Genomic DNA, 22,939 nt, shown 5'->3' on the forward strand with positions numbered 1-22,939 from the left:
AATTATTTAGCAAATGTTATTCAATTATACATCACAGCTATTGTTGCTGCATTTTGAAAGCACAGGTTAGCTGGGTACAGTTAGTACTTCACCATAAGCAGTCAGAACAGGGGGAGTAGGCCTTTCAACCACTCAAGCCTGCTCCAAGGTAAGGAGGGCAATGATCCTTATGAAGGGCTCCTGCCCAAAATATCTATTTTCCTGTTCCTCAGATGCTGCCTGACCTGCTGTGCATTTCCAGCACCACTAATATTGACTCAAATCTCCAGCATCTGCAGTCCTTACTTTCGCTCAATAAGACAAAGGCTGATCAAACATTCCCCACATCCACTTTCCTGCCTTTCCCAGCTATTACCCTCTATTCTTCTACTGATCAAGAACCTCAATATATACAAGGACTCTGTCTCTACAATAAGGGGTTCCAAAGACACTGAAGAAATTCATTATCAGTCTTAAAATGAACAGCCCCTTATTGAGAGTGTATGCCCTCTGCTCCTAGATTTTCCTATGAAACAATCCTCTCAGCATTTACCCTGTCAAGCTCCTTTAGAACCCCACAGGCGCCAAGGAAATCACCTCTCATTCTGCTGAACTCCAAAATTTAAGATTGGGACTGTCTTGTGAGCAGCAAGTAATCATTCCACACAGGGAATCATCCTAGTGATTCTTCCCTGAACTTCTTCGAACAAAATGATATCTTTCCTTTGATGAGGGCGGGGCAAAAATGTTCAAGGTACTCAATGTGGTCTCCCCAGCACCTTGTACAGTTGCAAGACTTCTTATATTCCAACCCCATTGAAATAAAGGCTAACATGCCATTTGTCTCCCTATTACCTGCTGCAACTGTGCTAGCTTGGTTTAAAATGTACAAGTGCACCCAAGTCCTTTTGTTTTGCAGCTTTCCTCTTTAAAATACTTATTCTCCTTTCCAAAAGTGTACAGCTTCACTTTCCCTCATCATACTCCATATGGCAACGTTTTGCTCACAACCTATCAATATCTCACTGTAAACTATTTGTATCCATCTCACAACCTGCCTTTCCACTTAACATTTTGGTTTGCAAGTTTGGCTGCAGTACATGTGCTTCTTTCCTCCAAGTTATTAATATAGATTGTAAACAGTTTCAATCCTAACTCTAACTCCCTTGGAAGCTCACTGGTCACAGATTACCAACCTGAAAAAAGAACCCCTCATTTTTATACGTCATTTTCTGCCCATTAGCCAGTTCTGTATTCACACCAATACACCATTGTCAACATTGTGAGTTCTTATGACATCCTTGATGGATACTTTGAAGTTCAAATATAATACATCTACAGCCTCTATCAATTCTGCTGGAGGCTTCATCATTCCCTTTTGGGATAGGAGTGCCACATGGTCAGTTTTCCAATCCGCTGGGGTACTTCTCCAGAAATCAAAGACTTCTAGAACACTAAGCCAACGTATCCATTGTATCTGTACCGGTTTCTTTTAGGATCCTAGCATATAACAGCCAGAAGGAATATGCTATTTAATATTGTTTACCACACTATACAGTCCAGTAACCCAGCATCACATCTGTGCTGAAGGTCACATACAACTTTACTCATTTGTTTATACTTTTGTTTATAATACAGAGCATCTCTGCCACACAAAAAAAAAATCGCTGCCATCAAGCCAAACATGGGCTGTTACTGCATATTAGCAACATGAAACATCTAGCTACAGATTCTGCTGTATAGCTGAAATAGATTACCACACCACAAAGCCAATCCGTTTAAAAACTATGTTTGCACTGTAAATGCACTTAAGTGAAAGCCACTTGCAATTAACAGTGCCATTAAACACAAAAGCACTTTTCCAAAAGAAGTTTGTTATACCTGTGTACTGCATCAAATGGAAGAGGCATTCGCCAAGTTCAGACTCCTCAACAAGTTATGTTGACAAATCAATGGCCACTGAAGTTGGTGAATCCTCAAAAGCACGCCAGCTGATCTAGTGCACATATACTGCATGATGATTCGATTTATATTCATGTCATACCCGTTTACCTGGAGGCCTTGCAATGTTGCTCCACATGACTGACTATCTGGTAACATCAAGGGCTCAAGGTAAACAGACATACATCAGTGAACTTGACAAAAAGGAATAATCATCCTCAACACATCCTGAAATCAATTCGTAATGAGCATCTAAAAACTCATATCCATTAGACTACTGCTGATCATAAGTGAATATCCTCGATGATTTTCATTTCCCCAGTCTCAACGCCTGATCTTCACCATGGACATCCAGTCCCTGTACACCTCCATTCCCCATCATGAAGGACTCAAAGTCCTCCACATCTTCCTTTCCCACCATACCAACCAGTACCCTTCCACTGACACCCTCCTTCGACTGACTGAACTGGGCCTCACTCTGAACAACTTCTCTTTCCAATCCTCCTACTTCCTCCAAACCAAAAGAGTAGCCATGGGCACCCACATGGGCACCAACTATGCCTGCCTCTTAGTAGGATATATGGAACAGTCCATCTTCTGCAGCTACACTAGCACCACCCCCCACCTTTTCCTCCATTACATTGATGACTGTATCGGCGCTGCCTCGTGCTCCCACGAGGAGGCTGAACAGTTCATCCACTTTACCAACACCTTCCACCCAGAGCTCAAATTTACCTGGACCGTCTCAGACTCCTCCCTCCCTAGACCTCTCCATTTCTATCTCGGGCGACCGAATCAACACCGACACTTACTATAAACCAACCGACTCCCACAGCTACCTAGACTACACCTCCTTCCACCCTGCCCCCTGTAAAAAACGCCACCCCATATTCCCAATTCCTTCGTCTCCGCCTCATCTGCTCCCAGGAGGACCAGTTACAATACCGAACAACCCAGATGGCCTCCTTCTTCAAAGACTGCAATTTTCCCCCAGACGTGGTCGACGATACTCTCCACCGCATCTCCTTCACTTCCCGCTCCTCTGCCCTTGAGCCCCGCCCCTCCAATCGCCACCAGGACAGAACCCCACTGGTCCCCACCAACCTCCGTATACATGGTATCATCCTTCGTCATTTCTGCCACCTCCAAATGGACCCCCACCACCAAGGATATATTTCCCTCCCCTATCAGCGTTCCGGAAAGACCACTCCCTCCGTGACTCCCTTGTCAGGTCCACACCCACAACCAACCCAACCTCCATTCCCGGCACCTTCCCCTGCAACCGCAAGAAATGCAAAACTTGCACCCACACCTCCCCCCCTTACTTACTTCCCTCCAAGGCCCCAAGGGATCCTTCCATATCCGCACAAATTCACCTGCACCTCCATACACATCATTTACTGCATCCGCTGCACCTGATGTGGCCTCCTCTATATTGGGGAGACAGGCCGCCTACAGGCCGTGGGCGGCACGGTGGCAGTGGGCGGCACAGTGGTTAGCACTGCTGCCTCACGGTGCCAGAGATCCGGGTTCAATTCCCGCCTCAGGTGACTGACTGTGTGGAGTTTGCACGTTCTCCCCGTGTCTGCGTGGGTTTCCTCCGGGTGCTCCGGTTTCCTCCCACAGTCCAAAGATGTGCGGGTCAGGTGAATTGGCCATGCTAAATTGCCCGTAGTGTTAGGTAAGGGGTAAATGTAGGGGTATGGGTGGGTTGCGCTTCGGCGGGTCGGTGTGGACTTGTTGGACCGAAGGGCCTGTTTCCACACTAAGTAATCTAATCTAAGCTACTTGCGGAACGTTTCAGAGAACACCTCTGGGACACCCGCTCCAACCAACCCAACCACCGAGGGCTCAACATTTCAACTCCCCCTCCACCAAGGACATGCAGGTCCTTGGACTCCTCCATCGCCAGACCATAACAACACGACGGCTGAAGGAAGAGCACCTCATCTTCCACCGAGGAACCCTCCAACCACAAGGGATGAACTCCGATTTCTCCAGTTTCCTCATTTTCCCTCCTCCCATCTTGTCTCAGTCCTAACCCTCGAACTCAGCACCACCTTCCTAACCTCTCCGGCCTATCACCCTCACCTTAACCTCCTTCCACCTATTGCATTTCCAACGCCCCTCCCCCAAGTCCCTCCTCCTTACCTTTTATCTTAGCCTGCTTGGCACACCCTCATTCCTGAAGAAGGGCTCATGCCCGAAACGACGATTCTTCTGCTCTTTGGATGCTGCCTGACTTGCTGCGCTTTTCCAGCAACATATTTTCAGCTCTGATCTCCAGCATCTGCAGTCCTCACTTTCTCCTGAATATTGTCAAGTCCAACATGTTGCCTAATCATATTTGATGAGTTCATCCTCATGGATTACCGTGTCTATGTATGGATTTCCAAAGCAGAAAAGTTACATTCCTTTATGTCCTACCTTTTTTATAATGCTAAAAAAGGGTACAAATCCATCCTGCAAGAAAATGCCTACCCTGATCAGATCAATCTATTTCAGATTATCCTGAAAATATTCGAGCAACAGTTACTGTTTCATGCTGTTACTATGCAGTAGCAACTCCAAGTGTTTGCCTCTGCTAGGAGGCTGCCATCAAGCCAAAAGATATTCTGCTTATCACATGAAATGAGTACAGTGGTATACAAATTTCGATATATACAGAACATTAGACTGGCAAATCAAAGTTAAACAGCATATCCCTTCTGCTGTTCACAAAAAGCAAGGTATGACCATACCCAACTTTACCCAAAAAAACCTGTATCCACTACTACGTTTGATTTTCTATTTGAACATTTGTGAAATTACCTTGTGTGAATAATTACATCAACCAGTTTAATTGTCAGTCTGGCATTGCTTAGTGCAACTGCATGCATTGTAAACTGAATATTTACTAATACACAGGGCCCAATTCTTTGCAGATCAAAAGAATATACACATTCATTCAGCAAAGATAGAGGACAACTACTTTTTGGTTCATTTCTCGGGGTAATGTCTTGACCAGAATTTACTTGCTGGGTTTAAAGTTTAAACCAAGCTGGACAGTCATCTTGAACAAGGAGAAAGTGAGGACTGCAGATGCTGGAGATCAGAGCTGGAAAATATGTTGCTGGAAAAGTGCAGCATCCAAGGAGCAGAAGAATCGACGTTTCGGGCATAAGCCCTTCTTCAGGAATGAGGAGGGTGTGCCAAGCAGGCCAAGATAAAAGGTAGGGAGGAGGGACTTGGGGGAGGGGCATCAGAAATGCAATAGGTGGAAGGAGGTTAAGGTGAGGGTGATAAACTGGAGAGGGGGTGGGGGCGGAGAGGTCGGGAAGACAATTGCAGGTCGCAACCCAGATGGCCTCCTTCAAAGACCACAATTTCCCCTCAGGTATGTTTGACAATGTTCTCCACCGCATCTCCTCCACTTCTTGCCCCTCCAATCGTCATCAGGACAGAACCCCAGTGGTCCTCACCTACCACCCACACCAACCTCCAGATACATCATATCATCCTTCGTCATTTCCGCCACTTCCAAACAGACCTCACCACCAAGGATATATTTCCCTCCCCTACAAGCATTCCGGAAAGACCACTCCCTCCGTGACTCCCTCATCAGGTCCACACCCCCCCACTCCCGGCACTTTCCCTTGCAACCGCAAGAAATGCAAACCTTCCGCCCACACCTCCTCCCCACCCTCCCCCCCCCCCCCTTACTTCCCTCCAAGGCCCCAAGTGATTCTTCCATATCCGTCACAAATTCACCTGCACCTCCACACACATCATTTACTGCATCTGCTGCAGTCAATGTGGCCTCCTCTACATTGGGGAGACAGGCCGCCTACTTGCAGAATGTTTCAGAGAACACCTCTGGGACACCCGGACCAACCAACCCAACCGCCTCGTGGCTGAACACTAACTCCCCCTCCCACTCCAAGGACATGCAGGTCCTTGGCCTCCTCCATCGCCAGAACATAACAACACGACGCCTGGAGGAAGAGCACCTCATCTTCTGCCTAGGAACCCTCCAACCGCAAGGGATGAATGCAGATTTCTCCAGCTTCCTCATTTCCTCTCCCCCGCACCCCCCCCACCTTTTCTCAGTCCCAACCTTCAGACACAGAACCACCTTCCTAACCTGCAATCTTCTTCCCAACCTCTCCGCCCCCAATCCGTCTCTGGCCTATTACCCTCACCTTAACCTCCTTTGACCTATCGCATTCCCAACGCCCCTCCCCCAAGTCCCTCCTCCCTACCTTTTATCTTAGTTTGCTTGGCACACCCTCCTCATTCCTGAAGGGCTTATGCCCAAAAATGTCAATTCTCCTACTCTTTGGATGCTGCCTGACCTGCTGCACTTTCCCAGCAACACATTTTTCAGTCATCTTTAACTGGCAATGTGTGATATAATTAGGGTCTGCCAACCCTCTCCTCTCATTGATGGTGTTATTTTCCTTTTCTCTTAATATTCTGTGAATTGAACTGATGACTGAAAGATGAAAAGCTTTGACAAATTGTTTTCAGTCAGCACTTAAATGATTACACTTGCATAATTTCATATTTTCTTCAGTTTATTAGTTCACTGGACTACAAAATGAAAGTATCAAACAGGCAAGGATAAATTTATCAAGTTACTGGTTAGACCACAATTTAAAATACTGCCAGGAATCTCTGTTCCAAGCAGTGGGGAGGTCACTAATCAGGTGAGATAGATATAGAAGCAAGTTCAGGGTGGAAAAAGTCCATGGTTGACCTTGCTGCTTCACCAGTTGAAGCCCTCCAGTAGCCAATTCAGGACCACTAGAGTCTCTCTTCAGTCAGCCACTCCTGGGGTTAACTAAACTCCAAGCAGACCTGTTGACATACTGTAGTCTGAGCCAAATTATCAGCTGCTGCTGGTGGGGGCCCTCTCACCACTGTCCCTGATCAAGGGACGAGACAGATAAGGGTATCCAGGAACAACCCAAACTCCTGCTTTTGAGCACCCAACCACATTTTTCCGCACCAAACCCTATTTTGTAACCCAGTGCACCCTCCACCCCCTGACACACAAGACTAACTCTGCCACTGTGTCAACATGATCGCACTCGGTGCTTGCAGGACTCGGCACATTCTTGCACCTTAAAAGTGGCATATTGAAGGTAGAGCACAGATACACTGACTACTATACAGAAGCTTAAAGGGGAGACTCCGTAGAATTTTAAAAATTTGACAGGTCTCAAAACAAAGTATAAACACAATTTCTTCAGGTTTCAGAATCAGTTATGAATATCATCTGTTTCAAAATGATTTTTTAAAAGACCACGGAGAGAGAGATTAGGAGAAATTTACTTGCAAGGATTGCATTGGAGTATGGAATGCTTTGCCACAGGAAATGCTTGAAGCAGGGGTTATTGGATTTGTTTTTAGGAAGTAGTAAGTGAATATTTACTATGGTGATAAAAGCTGGGAACTGGCATTTATTTCTGCAGTAAAGAGGTGGCACAGACATATCTTCTCCTGCAGTGTTAAAATGAATGGCCCCCAGTGTGAACACAAGAGAATCTGTTATTTTCTTAAAAGGTGGGTTCAAGTACTTTCAACTCATTTTTGCTTTCAGGAGGGGGAATAAAGTGGCAAATCCTAAAACTAGCCTGTCATAAAAGCAGGTATCAAGGGATCAAAGTCAGCTTTGAGATAGGCATGATAAGTTATTTGATAAAGAAAAAGATAAAATATAGTACGGCCTTATCCATTGCAATAGGCAATAATTAACAGTCCCAACTTCTGTAATAAGAACAGAAATTTTAGAAAACGGACAGCCTGATCTGACATTTAAATTGCATCAGGATCTTTTCACCCATGTTCTGACAAATGCCGAGCTACTATACATGCTCTATTTGTTAGTTTATATTTTTAGCATTTAGCTTTTATATGAAAAATGTTTTTCATAAGAAATCACAAGTAATTAGTTTTAGAAGAAAAAACAACCTTGCAAATATGTCCATAAAATGTTTTAGGGAAAAAATGCCAACCTGATATCCAAATAAATTCCATAAAAACAAACTAACTTTCAGTCTAGCCCAACAGACAGTGCTTCATGGAGACAATAACAGGACATAGTAAGTTTATGTTGAATTTGCTAAGTCTCAAAAGTTAAATAGATTCCATATCATAAGATTACCCTGATGTCTCACTTCACTTTATACTGTGATTCAAACTTTCAGCCAAGCATAATGGAAAAACTATGGAAGGATGAAAAAGGTCACTTGACCCACATTAGTTGACTTTTCTAGAAACTGTGGTCTCCCCATGTTGTAACATCTACTGGTTTATTGTGAAAATGGAAATTACACCTCTAGAATTCCACTCAAGTCTGCTTCACATGTTACTAGTTCAAAATAAGTTTACAGCACTAGCCTTAATATTTGTTGTTTATTGGTTTCAGCCAAAAGAATCATCTGTAGCAGTTTCACTTCCCATTCCACTACCTCCAATGCTCCTCAGGGAATGTTCTTGGCTCAGTCTTTACTCTCATATACATACTGCCCCTTAGTGGCATTATTCAAAAGCACAGTCAACTGATTAAAATCAACTAAACACAGCTCTATTCCAATTTCAGTCCTTCATTGTTTCTAATTATAGTACTTTACATTTAAAGCAAGCTAAGCTGCACTGACCATTGTTTTAATCTTTTTCCAACTAATTTTTCATTTATATTCTCCAAATCAACTACCTTTTACATGGTCATCCACATAATTGACCAATTTGCATGGAGTTTTTAAACTATCCAAGACATTGACAAACCAGAATCATAGAATCCCTACAGTATGGAAACAGGCCCTTCAGCCCCAACACGTCCACACTGACCCTCTGAAGGGTCACCTACAAGCAATTGAGAAATAAAGAAATCTAGTGCTACACACTAGGCAAGTCATGCCAAAATAACATCCAATAATGATCAGTTTCTAATTTTCTAACTTCTTAACTATTTGACATTCAAGTAAGTCCTAGACAGCCTATTCTACACTTTTTTGCATTACCTCATCAGGTTGAGTAATTAGTCAGTGGATTTTTCCATAGCCAATTCAATGTTACTTCCATAAAATGAGACACAATGTTGGTCAAACAAGACTTTCCTTTCAAAATTCATGCGGACTAGATTTTGCCAAGCTATCATGCAGATAATCCAATATTACTTTTAATGCAACATTTAAAAACCCATTCGGTGAGATTTAGGCCATCATTTATTGCCCATCCCTAATTGTTTTGGGTATAAATAATACATCCACAAGGTATTTCAGAAGGGTGTTCGAGGATTCTGACCAGAAATAGTAGAAAAAGAATGGCAACGTTGCTAAGTCATGAATGTTAATGGCTTGGAAGAGAACTTGCAGACAGTGATATACCTATGCACTTGCTGTCATCAGAACATTTAAAATAGACCACAACACTGCAGCACCCAGGAATCAAGAAGAAAAATACCTATACAACATATTCAAGATGACGAACAAGTACCCAATAAAGCACAGTCCGCTGATTCTTAAACAACAAACCCAAACAAGTAGACAACATGCTTGAAACTCAAGCAATGCTACCATACAAAGACATTTGAGATAACTACCAGAGTACTCCAACCCCTTGGCATCATGGTAATTTTGTAGGCTACCAACACACAAACAGTTACTGATGAACCTAAAAAACAGGCACCCTGTACCAACAACCAGCAAAAGAAAGGTCATTTAAAAAATACCATGCAAGGACTGCAAAACACTACATCAGACAGGCAGAAAAATTAGTCACCAAAAGACATGACCCACTATCATTAGTATCCATATATACAGACGAAGGAGGAGACCACATCCATCCTAGGATGTACTAAACAGGGACATGCACGGAGAATTCCTAGAGGCCTGGCATTCAAGCCAGAACTCCATCAATAAACACATCGACTTGGACCCCATTTACCAACCTCAGGAAAAAAGAACCAGAAATGCCATCACTCACCTTAACAGACCAAGACAAATAGAAAGTGGAACAGAACACCAGCACTTCACTGGAGGCTCACTGAGATTACCTAGCATGGTGGCAAAACCTCTGAAAACAAACCTGCCTACTTAGCGAACAAACTTCCAACCTGAACCACAAGTCTTCTTAAAAATTGCAAGCACCTACTGTCCTTCTAAATGGTGGCAGCCATGGATTTGTAAGGGGCTAAGGAACAAAGAACTTTTGCTATACACCTTGGAAATGCTGCTGAGAATCTCATGGAGGGAGTGAACATTTGTGGATGTGGTTCCACACAAAACAAGCTGCTGGTTACTAGATGGTGTCAAGCTTCAAGTCCATTACTCCAGATGATAATTAAGATAGACAAATTAGATCTGAACTTGCTACTGTGGGCATTAGTTTTGCAAATCAATATCACATTAACTGGCTTGCAATGTAACCATACCTCATTGTGTAATTGTTTAATCAGCAAGCTCAGTTAATAGTGCTCTCCCTCAAATCAAAACCCAGACTAACATGCTAGTGCAGTACTTAGGCAGAAATAGTGCACAGATCTTCAGATGAAACATTAGACTGTGGGCTCACGAAAAGATCACAGTACTATTTAAAAAAAAGGTAAGTTCTCTCTAGCGATATAATTAACGATGGAAATATTCACTTCACAGATTGCAACCTTGCTGTTTGTGGTAACCCACAGTGCATGAATTGGAATTCACATTTCTTTGAGAAAAGTATTTGAATGGTGAGCACTAGAGTGTGCCTGAGATTTTGAAGGGCATCATACAATGCAATAATGATAGCAAAATCTCTTACTGACCTCATCTCTATTATTTTGGAATATAGATCTATTCAATGCCATAAGTTCTTTTTTTAAAAAGAGGAAGTTTATTTTGGAAACTGAAGGGGCTAGAAAGCTGTGCTTTTTAAAGCTAGCAACAGGGTGTGATCAGCAAGTGGAATAGATGAGCATGCCCAGCGCAAAAGTCAAAAGGCAGTGAACTAACAGCAGAAATGGAGATAGAGATGCATAAAAGTAGATGTAAAATGATAGCTGTGAAACAGAAAATGGGTCTGCTGAGTAAAAACCATCCAGACATAAAGCATGGTTGGGGAGGGAGGGGATCAGGGGAAGAAGGATTAAAGAAAAAGATCAAAGATAGAGGACATGCTCAGCTTGTGGAATTGAGTCAGAGGGGCTGTAATGTGCTCAAATAGAAAAGGTGAGATGTTGTTCCTCTGGTTTGAGTGGACCAGGCAAAGGATAAGTGTTTGCATAGCAGCAACATGTTTTATTGTAATAGCAAACAACTAGAAGGAAGGTCATTTTTGTAAAGTGACCAGAGATGCCCACAAAGTGGTCACCAAATTTTCATTGCAAATTCTAGATTCGATTTGTTTGCTGTTCTCACTAGAATAACAAATATTCTTTGTGAGAAAAGTTGCGTTTTTAAAGAAAATAAAGAAAAATTCAAAATCAGACACTTAGAATGCAAACACCTCTAGTCACACCAAAATCAGATTTTTCTTGGAGGCTTTCACAAATGACATTTTCAGAACATTTACTTTTTAAGCTATACTGACTGACATCATTAACAAGTTTATGCACATATGCAAGGAGCATGGGAGTGTCACCAACATTTTTGCATATATGGTATAATTCTTAGTCACAAGTAAAAATTGTATGCCATCAGCTTCATCCAGGATCAAACAATGGTCCTGCAGGTTTAAAAACAAACAGCTTTCTACCTCCACAAGACATTCATTTTCTCCTAAATGTTCCGTGGGTCCGATACATCAGAATCTTCAGATGAAATTGAAGAGGAAAACTTTTCTAAAGAGTGCATCGAAGCTGCTTAATAACTGAACTGCTTTGGATGAAAGGAAAATGTGATAATTGTTCACATTCCCAAATAATGATTCCTAATGTATTAAGTGCTCAGAAATGTATTGCTCTTCACTTCCAGGTACTCCAAATCAGTGCAGATTCGATGAAATTGAAAGCTAGAAGAAAAACTAAATGACAATTGTTACTTAGAGTTCTACAGCACAGAAACAGGCCCTTCAATCTAACATGTCCATGCTGACAAGATATCCTAAAGAAATCTAGTCACATTTGCCAGCATTTAGTCATTTCGCTCTAAACCCCTCCTTTTCACATACCCAGCCAGAAGCCTTCCAAAGTCCTTAATTGTACCCACTTCCACCACGCCCTCTGGCAGCTTTATCCATACTTGCACTACTTGCTGCATGAACAAGGTGCTCCTTTTAAATCTTTTCCCATCTTAAACCTATGCCCTTTAGTTTGGGCTCTCCTACCTTGGGAAAGAGACCTTGGCTATTCACTCATCCATGATTTTATAAAAAGATGGAAAATCACCCCTCCAGTTTGGACATTCCAGGAGAAAAACCCCAGCCTATTCAACCTTTCAAAATTAGCTTTATTCGCCCAATACTGGAAACATCCTTGCAAGTCTTTTCTGAACCTTTGAGTTTCACAACATCTTTCCTATAGCAGGGAGACCAGAATTGAATGTTTTATTCTAAAAGCAGCCTAACCAATATTCTGTACAGCTGTAACATGACCTCCCAACTCTTATACTTCATGCTCTGACCAATGAAGGCAGGCATACCAAAATATCTTCTTCACCACCAACTACCTGCAATTCCACTTTTAAAAAGGAACTATGCACATGCACCCAAAGGCCCCTTTGACTGAAAATATGCAAAATCCACTTCTAAAAACATTGAAAATTGGTAATGGAGGTACTTGCATTGAAGTGGCTTCAAAGTAAGGAACTGAAAGCAATTTTACTTGCCTCAAAATTACTTTCAATTGCTTACTTTGAAACCACTTTAAAGTTCAATGCGACTACTTCCATTGTATAAAAAACTGTGGATTTTGCACTCTGGGGATGGGATTTGGGAGCAGCAATGTTGATCAAATAAAGTCAAAGGAAGATCATTTGGAATATGACCATCTACATATCCCAAATTCAAGATGATCTGGTCCATGTATATTAAAAAAAGTTTACATAATGCATGGTAGTGTTGCAGCCTTTTCATAGCTAGGTGATCCCTTAGAACTTGCTTCCCATTAAAAACAAGTTTGTGAATTCAGCCTTAGAGAGTCAGATGTACAGCCTGGAAACAGACCATTCAGTCCAACCTGTCCATGCTGACCTGATATCCCAATCCAATCTAGTCCCACCTGCCAGCACCCGGCCCATATCCCTCCAAACCCTTCCTATTTAGATACCCATTCAAATGCCTCTTAAGTGTTGCAATTGTACCAACCTCCACCACTTCCTCTGGCACCCTCTGTGAGAAAGAGTTGTCCCATAGGTCTCTTTTATATCTTTCCCCTCTCACCCTAAACCTATGCCCTCTAGTTCTGGATTCCCCGACCCCCGGGAAAAGACTCACATTAACCATGCCCCTCAATTTTCTAAACCGCTATAAAAGGTCACCCCTCAGCCTCCGACGCTCCCAGGAGAAAACAGCCCCAGCCTGTTCAGCCTTTCCCTATAGCTCAACTCCTCGAACCCTGACAACATCCTTGTAAATCTTTTCTGAACCCTTTCAAGTTTCACAACATCTTTGCGATAGGAAGGAGACCAGAATTGCACGCAACATTCCAACAGTGGCTTAACCAATGTCCTGTACAGCTGCAACATGACCTCTCAACTCCTGTACTCAATACTCTAACCAATAAAGGAAAGCATACCAAATACTGCCTTCACTATCCTATCTACCTGCGACTCCACTTTCAAGGAGCTATGAACCTGCACTCCAAGGTCTCTTAATGTCTTCTGAAAATTCAAATTCAATGCATATATTCATTCCTCATAAACAATTTTGCTTATTATGATCTAAAAGAACTCTACCAAATTTATCAAACATGGCTTCCCTTTCCCAAAATTATCTTATGATGTGGAGGTGCTGGTGTTGGACAGTGATGGACAAAGAAGTCACAAGACACCAGCCTTATAGTCCGACAGCTCCGCCCAAAATCACAAGCTTTCAGATCACCGCTCATCAGCGATGAAGCAGCAATGCTCTGAAAGCTTGCGACCTCAAACAAACCTGTCGGACCACAATCTGATTCAAACCTTCATGGCAAAAACAAGTCCAAGCGTACATCCTATATACAGTAGTGTACCTTTGTAAAATGCGATCAAATTTGGAATTAAAAACTTGCTTACCGGGAAGACAGAGCTGAAGTTTTTCCACTGTAGTAGCAATGTTCCTCTGCTGCACTCTGCACCGAATCACTTCTTCACTTTGGTTAATCACCTTTTAAAAAAATTGAACACAAATCACATACCTCTTTTATACATAAATTAACATTAACTTTACAGTGATTAGATTAGATTAGATTACTTACAGTGTGGAAACAGGCCCTTCGGCCCAACAAGTCCACACTGACCCGCCAAAGCACAACCCACCCATACCCCTACGTATACCCCTTACCTAACACTACGGGCAATTTAGCATGGCCAATTCACCCGCACATCTTTGGACTGTGGGAGGAAACCGGAGCACCCGGAGGAAACCCACGCAGACACGGGGAGAACGTGCAAACTCCACACAGTCAGTCACCTGAGGCGGGAATTGAACCCAGGTCCCTGGCGCTGTGAGGCAGCAGTTCTAACCACTGTGCCACCGTGACGCCCTAAATGGAACAATTTCAGTTCTTACCTCTTTTCCTGCATCTTGAAGTCGCCGATTGGTGTCAGTTACTTGAACCTAAAATAAAAATTACTTTGTAACTTAATTCAGTAAACGGATAAGTATTCAGATTAAAAAAGGTGCATACTGAAACAATTCTGTTTTCAAAAATGTAATACTACTAAAAAAGTAAAAGTATTAAATTGCAATGCCATATCAAGTGGATGTAGGTAAAAGAATTACACCTTTTCCCACATAAGCTCATCAAGTCATCACCACTTGCAAGCTCATTTATGTAATTAATTCAAAAGTACTCAGCTTTATTTCAATGGGTTCACCCTCTCAATATCCAAATACTGTAACTACACTGCTGCATTGTTAAAATATTACTAATTTAGAAGGGTGCTTGGCTGCAAAATTTGTACTTGGAATCTCAATTGAAAAAGAAACTTAAAACTGGTAAATCAGTGCATGAACATTTAAGTTAAATTAGGCAACTATAAAAATATACCTTATTCAGACTGTATTGAAATGACATTTATAAAACCACTAGTACAACCCTAAACAATTAATTTTAAAAGCCATTTCTGGAACAAAATGGATACTAATTTATTACATCTATGCAGTGAAATTATTCTAAGTAGGAATTTTCCAGATTTCAAGCAACAGACATACTTCTACTCAGAACCAGTACCCACTACAACTGAAAATGTAAAAATTAGAATTAATTTAAAAAATCACGACCATTGCCAACCAAAGTGTGAGAAGACTAAAAACTGTACAGTTAACAACTCAAAATGAAATCCTACCTTTGCTACTTCTTCCTTACTTCAGATAGGAACTTAACTCTTTTCAAGACCTCAATTGACTACCCTGACTGTATAGCCTTCGAGAGATGCGTCCCATATTCTATGATGTTGCTTTGCCGAGATACACAATTTCAAACTTTAACCCAAATTCTATTGTTCAGAGTTCCTTGTTGGTTTCATCACTTAATCCAATTTATTAGAAAAGCTCAAATCAGATCATCTTTCAGCCTCCACAATGAAAGATAACATGTGCACCAGTCTTCAGTTATGAACAAATTTCATTTTTCATTGGATTTGCATAACAATTTCCAAGGTAGAACATCCAAAACGCATGTGTTATTTTGAGTTCTAAATACCAAATAGCGCCCTGCAGAGTTTTCCTGTGTGCATAAGACTAGCTTTCAGTGTCTGATCTATCATAGAGTCATTGATTCATACAGCATGAAACAGACCCATCCCTGCCAACCAGACATGCCAATCTGACCTTGCCCCATTTGCAAGCATTTACCAGAAGTAGATTGCTCTACTAGCATATTAAGTAAGATACTGGCAAACATTTACAATGATGGATTGGACACAAAAATTGTACACATGGACAAAAAAGAAAATCATCTTGCCATATTCTGCTTTCTTAATTTTCAAACAGTCAATGTTCCAGAGACCATGGGGAGGAAGGAGAAAAAGAAAACAAACAAAGCACACAAATTCCTATTGAAGTGCAAGGGCAAATTGACTGGTAGGAGTTTGCAAATTGTGGTGATTTTTCAAAACAACTTCAAGTTGCATCATGCTTTGAACTCACATGCCTTGCATGGATTTGACAGTGAGTGAGGGATGGAGGAAGGGAAACAATTCTCTGGATTCCACTATCTCAAGGGAGACTCTATTCCATATGCCATGTGGTTGAGAAATAACCAGTTCAGTCATATGAAGACACTTTCACTTGGATGATATCTGCTCAGGGTGCGAGAGTCAATGGCAAAAAAGGTTTTAAAATGTTTCTACTGCACAATGCACTTTCCATTCAGATGTGCTCCCAATTGCCAGTTCTCCTGTTCAAAAAAAAAAGCACAAGTGCATTAAAAAGAAAAAAAAAGTGGTGTTTGGGAGAAGGGTTACTCTACCTGAAACATGAACTCTTTTCTCTCCACAGATGCTGCCAGACCTGCTGAGTGTTTCCAGCAATTTCTGTTTTTGGTACTAAAAATGTCAGCTCTGGCCTAGCAGTAGCACTCAAATCTCAAAACAAATAGGCGTTGGGTTAAACCCAACTTAAACAGCTAAAATATGTCATTTCAGCTGAGAAAGTATTATATGGTCACTTGCCATTTACAAGAGAAAAACGGAAGGCCAAAAATTCCTGGTAGGTTAAATGGAAGGTCAATATTCAAGCCAATATTTGTTATTCACAAATGAAGGCAACATGGTAATTAATGTTATTGCTGTTTCAAGCTGGAGTATTTTGGATAACTTTGAGCTCACTGAACAGCATACCACAATGTGAAACTGGTAGAGTAAAATGAGTGGGGACAGTTCAGGATGTCAGAGCTCAAGTAGGAAAGAAACTCAAGTGAAATACACGATTCACAAAAATTGCAAAGTTAAAATAATTAAGTACGACATGGAGAAAGATTAATGCTCAAATATATACATTGTAAAAAAGTCTGTTCAAAAAAAAAAGCTTTTTTTCCAGCTCCTCAAGCCTGCTCGGCTTTCAACAGGATCGTTGTGGTTCTGTTCGCCAAGCTGGAAGTTTTTGCTGCAAACGTTTCGTTCCCTGGCTAGGGAACATCATCAGTGCTATTGGAGCCTCCTGTGAAGCGCTGCTTTGATGTTTCTTCCGGTATTTATAGTGGTTTGTTCTTGCCGCTTCCAGGTGTCAGTTTCAGCTGTAGTAGTTTGTATACAAACCACTACAGCTGAAACTGACACCCGGAAACGGCAAGAACATCCATCAACAGACACATCGACCTGGACCCCACATACAAACTACTACAGCTGAAACTGACACCCGGAAGCGGCAAGAACAAACCACTATAAATACCGGAAGAAACATCAAAGCAGCGCTTCACAGGAGGCTCCAATAGCACTGATGATGTTCCCTAGCCAGGGAACGAAACGTTTGCAGCAAAAACTTCCAGCTCGGCGAACAGAACCACAACAACGGACACCCAAGCTACAAATCTTCAACCAGACTTTCAACAGGATCATCAGACAACGCTTCCCTCCACTTTCCTGTCCACTCTCCATAATCCTTGATTCCCCTACTGAATCACACTCACACTTTCTCTGCCTTAAATGTACGCAAGAGAATCTGCCCCAAAGTTCTACGACAAGGAGTTCCAAAGACAACCTTCAGAAGAAATTCCTCTTCGTCGTAATTTTAAAATTGGCACCCCTTTATTCTGAGGCTAAGCCCTCTGGTCTAAAACTCTCACATGAAAAGGACACATCCTCTCAGTACTTATTCTGTCAAGCCCCTTAGGAATCCTTTATGTTCAAAACATTTACCTCTCATTTTACTGAACTCCCAACAAATTAAGTCCCTACCTGATTGCCTTATGGGCAAAGACTAACCTTTCCATACTGGGGACTCATCATAGCGATCTTTCTCTGAACTGCCTCTAATGAATTAACATCTTGCCTTAGACAGATGGGTCAAAAGCTGTTCACAGTACTCCAGATGCAATTTCACTTGCACTTTGAACAGGTGCAATATTTCCTTCCTCTCACACTCCAACCCTGATGTCCTTCTGCAGCTTTATGTTAGCTTTGCATTTTAAACACAAGTACAGCCAAGTCCTCCTGTTTTGCAGCTTTGTGATATTTCACCATTTAAATAGTACTGCTCCTTTGTTCTCCCAAAACAAACTTCACATTTTGCCACATCATACTCCATTTGTCAACTTTTTGTCCACTTAACCTATCAATATCTCTGAACGGTCTGTATCCCTCTCACAACATGCCTTTCCACCTATTTGTCTCATCTACAGGTTTAGCTACAGTAGATTTGCTTCCTTCCTCTAAGCATGGATTTTTTTTATCTCCACTTGCTGTTTCTTGTCCATTACTCAATTTCCTATTTACACTAATATGCTGTCCCAACACAGTGGGCTCTTAAATTATGACAATGTTTTGGAGGTATCTTGTCAAGTACCTCTGAAAACCTGAAGAAGAAAACTTCTACTTGCTCCTCTTTAGCCACTTTGGTTGGCACTTCCTCAAAGTAACAAGCTAGTCAGACACTATATTCCTTTCATAAAGCCATGCTAACTGATTGCTTGGTTAGACGATTTTCCAAACTTTCTGCTATTACTTCCTTAGCAAATCGATTCCAATCGTTCATCAATTAGATATTGGGCGAACTGGCCTAATATTACCTGTTTCTATGTCTCCCTCCTTTCTGGAATAGAGGCATTGCATTGATACTTTTCTAATACATTGGAACTGGTCCTAAATCAAAGTATTCTTGAAAAATTACAACCAGTGCATCCACTATATCTGTAGTTACTTTTAAGATGAAGAATGGATACCATCAGGACTTGAGCCATTAGGTTTCTCTAATATTACTTCTCAATCAGTAGAGATGTTACTTAAATCCTCCCACATATTACTTTGTATGAATGGGATATCCTAAAGTATCTTCTACCACAAGGTTGCATTCTAGCATTTGTCCTACCTTTAGCTTTCCTGCATTCGACCTCACTTTCAGCAATTCAGTAATAGCATCAACAAAACCTTGATGATGAAAGTTGCACAGTTTCTCAATCTCCCGGTCATGATTCCGAATGCGAGCCTCAAGTTTTTCCATAAATCGTTTGTGCGCATTGGGCAGGTCATCATAGACAGACCTAGAAAACAAAATTTGAGTATACACAATATTGAATTTAAAAAAAGTCTTTACACATTAGTCATTTCTCTCAAGAGCACCAGCATCCACACAGTATTAATCATCAGGAAATGTCTGGCTCCATCTAGTGAGAAATTCAGTCACAACATCTACAACTGTGGTAGAATACAATTTGGGGAAAATTGATGTGCAGCCCATGCACCTATATTAAAGAGATGGTGATGGTGGGGGAGGGCAGCTGAAGGGGACCATGGAACGGGAAGGAAAAAAATTATGGGAAGCAAGCAAGGATGAAAGATTTGTTATTTCTTCGTGCCTTATTCTGTCAAACACAGCTTTAAATGTCAAGGATGGTCATTTGAACCAAGGCTGTAATGAAGATCAGAATGAATGATTCCAGCAGAACCAAAACTGGAGTGTCAGTGTCAAGTTCATTAATGATCAAGTCTTGCTTGACTACAGAAATTAGCTGGGTTGGATTTTTCCTTGTGTACAGGACACAGAATTCACTTAGTATTTCTGGCTGAATGTGGATGTAATAATTCAGCATGATCATTGGTACCATCTGTTAGGGCTCCCAGTTGTTGAGGATCGGGATGCTTATGGAGTCACCTCCTGGTAGTTGGTTTGTATTCCTTCCCATTCAGTCCAATCAAGGTATTCTCTCATTTAACACAGTTGTGACTGATCAGACACTAACACCTTTTACTCCTTATCTCTATACGCTTTTACATAATATTTAAGTCACATTTAACATTGAACCTCTGCTTCAAATATACTCCATGGCAGAGCTTTCACAACCCTCTACGATAGACTATTCCAAAGATTCACAATTGAGTAAAACAAAATTTCTCATCTCAGACCTAAATGGCATTCTCCTTATATGTCCCTCGATTCTAAACTCCTCAGCTTGTTACAAAACCAATTCCAACTTTACTGGAGAAGGTTAGTGGAACTGAATGTTTTAGCGTACACCAGCTTGGGTTCAAAAAGTTAGTGCACTGTGAGGATCACAGCAGAACAGCTATCCCTTTGTTACCCCTGGTGTTACAAGTAAAAGACTTAGCTGATTTACAACACTAGGAGCAAAAGGAAATAAGTCAGATAGGAAGAAAAAAACCCAGAAATTCCAACATGGTTTTAAAAAAAACCTCAACGACAACTAACCTGAAACACTGAACCATGAAGTCATCTGTTTAGCTACTAACGTTACGAGTAACTTATACTGTAACATTCAATTACCTGCCCATGAAAATTCAGAGACTGGTCTGTACATCTGGTATTCCCTTGTGTTTTAATCAGTGTTGCAGAAATAATTTTGTTGTGTTTAGTAATCAATGAACTCCTCTTGTTAACTCAAGAAAGCATGGTTAAAAATTTTCCTTTTCAAAAGACAAGTTCATTTAGGTCTGGATTTTTAAAAAGTCCAGAAAGGAAAGGATCAGTTTCTAAATTAGCCTACTTGCAACTAGGTAGTGGAATTTAAAAAGAGAGAGAAAAAAAAATCAGTCTATCCCTGCTTACCCAGGAGCCTAATAGTTTGGCTCTGGAAATAAAGCTTTTCAAATATTTCTTTAATCCACTTTGGGTGCAGGATCCTTCTACAGCAAGGAGGCAAGGGTGATCCAAAGAAGGTGATCCAAAGAGACAATTCTGTCAAAATCAGTGAGAAATATACCACTTTAAAAAAATTTAAGGGGAAATTAAGGAAGAGAATCTCAACAGAAAGACTGATCATGACAAAACAAAGGAGACACCCATGCAAACCACAAAAGTGCATTCTCGTTTCCAAGACAGTGCAATAACATCTTTCTTTAAAAAGAACCTTACAATGAAAGTAGCTGCCAAAAGAAAACAATCCATCTTCAGATTATCCCCAATTCAAGTTTTCAACAGGACTAGCACCTCAGCAGATCATGCCTGGTTAACTAGCACAACCATAACAACGTTGACAGAGCCCAGAGGTTAGACTGCAATGCTAACAACTAAAGCAGAGTTTTATTTCTGGGTCAGACCCTGGGTGGAGGAGGACGAGAAGACAGAATTCAGAGAAAAAAAAATTGTCTCAGTGATAATAAAAATGAGAGAGGGGGGTATTGAGGCCAAAAGAGCAAGTCTAATACAAAAGAAAAGGTGATTAGTGGTGCTCTGGAATGGAGAGTTTAAGTGAGGAAAACGTTTTTTTTAAAAAAATGGACAGCAGTAGACATTCAGGAGAGAAAAAGAAATATTTCGATAAGTTCACCTTTAGTTAACATAAAAATCAAAAAAGATAAAATCTGTGCCGAGAAGCTTCTCAGGTGTAGATTCTGAGGGAAGAAAGGGAGACAGATTGTAAGAAAAATGTGAATGGTACAGGACAAGCATTTTAAAACTAAACAGAAAGTGGCACTTTAAGAAGTTAAATTACCAGAAAAAAAAAGGTATGGAAGAAAAATATAGGATTGATTAGGCTCTGATCTGAAGCAACAGCTAAAGGGTACAAGAAAACAAAGTTTAAATGCTTGGGTGTTTTTAATTTTTTGCCAATGTAAGATAACAAATGTTTGAAATGGAAATAAGAGCTAACATACAAAATAACGAAACAAAGATATACTGGCATTTAAGACCATGTACCAAGGTAGGAGAATAAAACAATTTTAGATCAGCAAAAAAAAAGCCCACAGAAACTAGGGAAAACGTTTTGCAGAAGTGGTTTAAAACATTCTGCCCAGAGAGGACCAAAATACTTAATAAGCAAGAGAAAATTTGTTTTTATCTCCAGCTAAACCATGTTGAGCTACAAGGTAAAGAAAATGGTGAAGGACATGGTCAAGGGTTGTCTCTCATGCAGAGATGGTATGGACATGACAGGCTAAATGGCTGCTTTGTTTTCTAGCCATTTTGGATTTAATAAGAGGGATATTAATTCATGTTCCTAGACAAGTATTGATTCCTCAACAAACTACCACAAGTATTTTCATCGTCATAAGTTTATATGCAGGGTGAAGACACAGTCATAATAGTGAATGTTAACAAAGACCCAGGAGGAACTTTCTCAATGCTAGCCCGAATTATAAATTTCAATTTTATGGAAATGCCTGACACCCCACACACAAAAAAAGTGTGTAATAAAAAGCTTTCACAATTATTGGAGCAGCTGCAGTCAAACGTGCAGCAAGGCTACAAAAGGTACCTTTCTTCCAGGACTTTGACAGTATCAGTAACACTTTTAGTTTATTCAACCAGACAGACGCAAGCATCCACACCGTTACTATATAACTAGCAAATGCTCAACTGCAACTTTTTTTAATATAAAAAAGTACTTAAATTCTCAAAAAACATCAGGAAGATTAATAATATGGTTATGTCAGATAATGATTTTGAATATACTAGCTGGAAATTTGAATTTTTAGAACAGATCACGAAAACCAACAAAAAGCTAACTAAAATCAGAGCCAGAGATGGCCATCCCAATTTGCATTACAGATAACTAAATTCTAAAGTTTAGAATGAAGAATGCAAAAGACCCAAATCTATCACATTTCCAAAGCTGTCAATTACTTGACAATTGAACTGTAAGAGATGAGCTATTAAACAAATTCATTCAGACCCCTTGCCAAGCGATCTTCCCAAACAATACCAAAGCAAAATTACCCTTAGAGTACAACGGCAATGAACGTTATTTAGATCTCCATGACAAGATGGTCTAAGACAAACACCACAATGATGGTTCAGA

At 40.9% G+C, this 22,939-nt stretch overlaps 1 protein-coding gene across 4 annotated transcripts in view; it reads right to left on the minus strand.

Moving 5' to 3' along the window:
* Window positions 1-22,939, minus strand: part of LOC132826233 (exocyst complex component 6-like) — a 199,522-nt gene that overhangs the window by 149,000 nt on the left and 27,583 nt on the right. For all 4 annotated transcript variants that reach the window (XM_060841918.1, XM_060841920.1, XM_060841921.1 and 1 more), the window contains exons 2-4: window positions 19,051-19,222; window positions 14,593-14,640; window positions 14,097-14,187 (exon numbers count right to left, since the gene is read on the minus strand). In XM_060841918.1, coding sequence (XP_060697901.1) covers window positions 14,097-14,187; window positions 14,593-14,640; window positions 19,051-19,222 — 311 coding nt within the window. The remainder of the gene's footprint in view (window positions 1-14,096; window positions 14,188-14,592; window positions 14,641-19,050; window positions 19,223-22,939) is intronic.

The sequence above is a fragment of the Hemiscyllium ocellatum genome, chromosome 22 (genome assembly GCF_020745735.1).
Source record: "Hemiscyllium ocellatum isolate sHemOce1 chromosome 22, sHemOce1.pat.X.cur, whole genome shotgun sequence".
Classification (NCBI taxonomy): Eukaryota; Metazoa; Chordata; class Chondrichthyes; order Orectolobiformes; family Hemiscylliidae; genus Hemiscyllium; species Hemiscyllium ocellatum.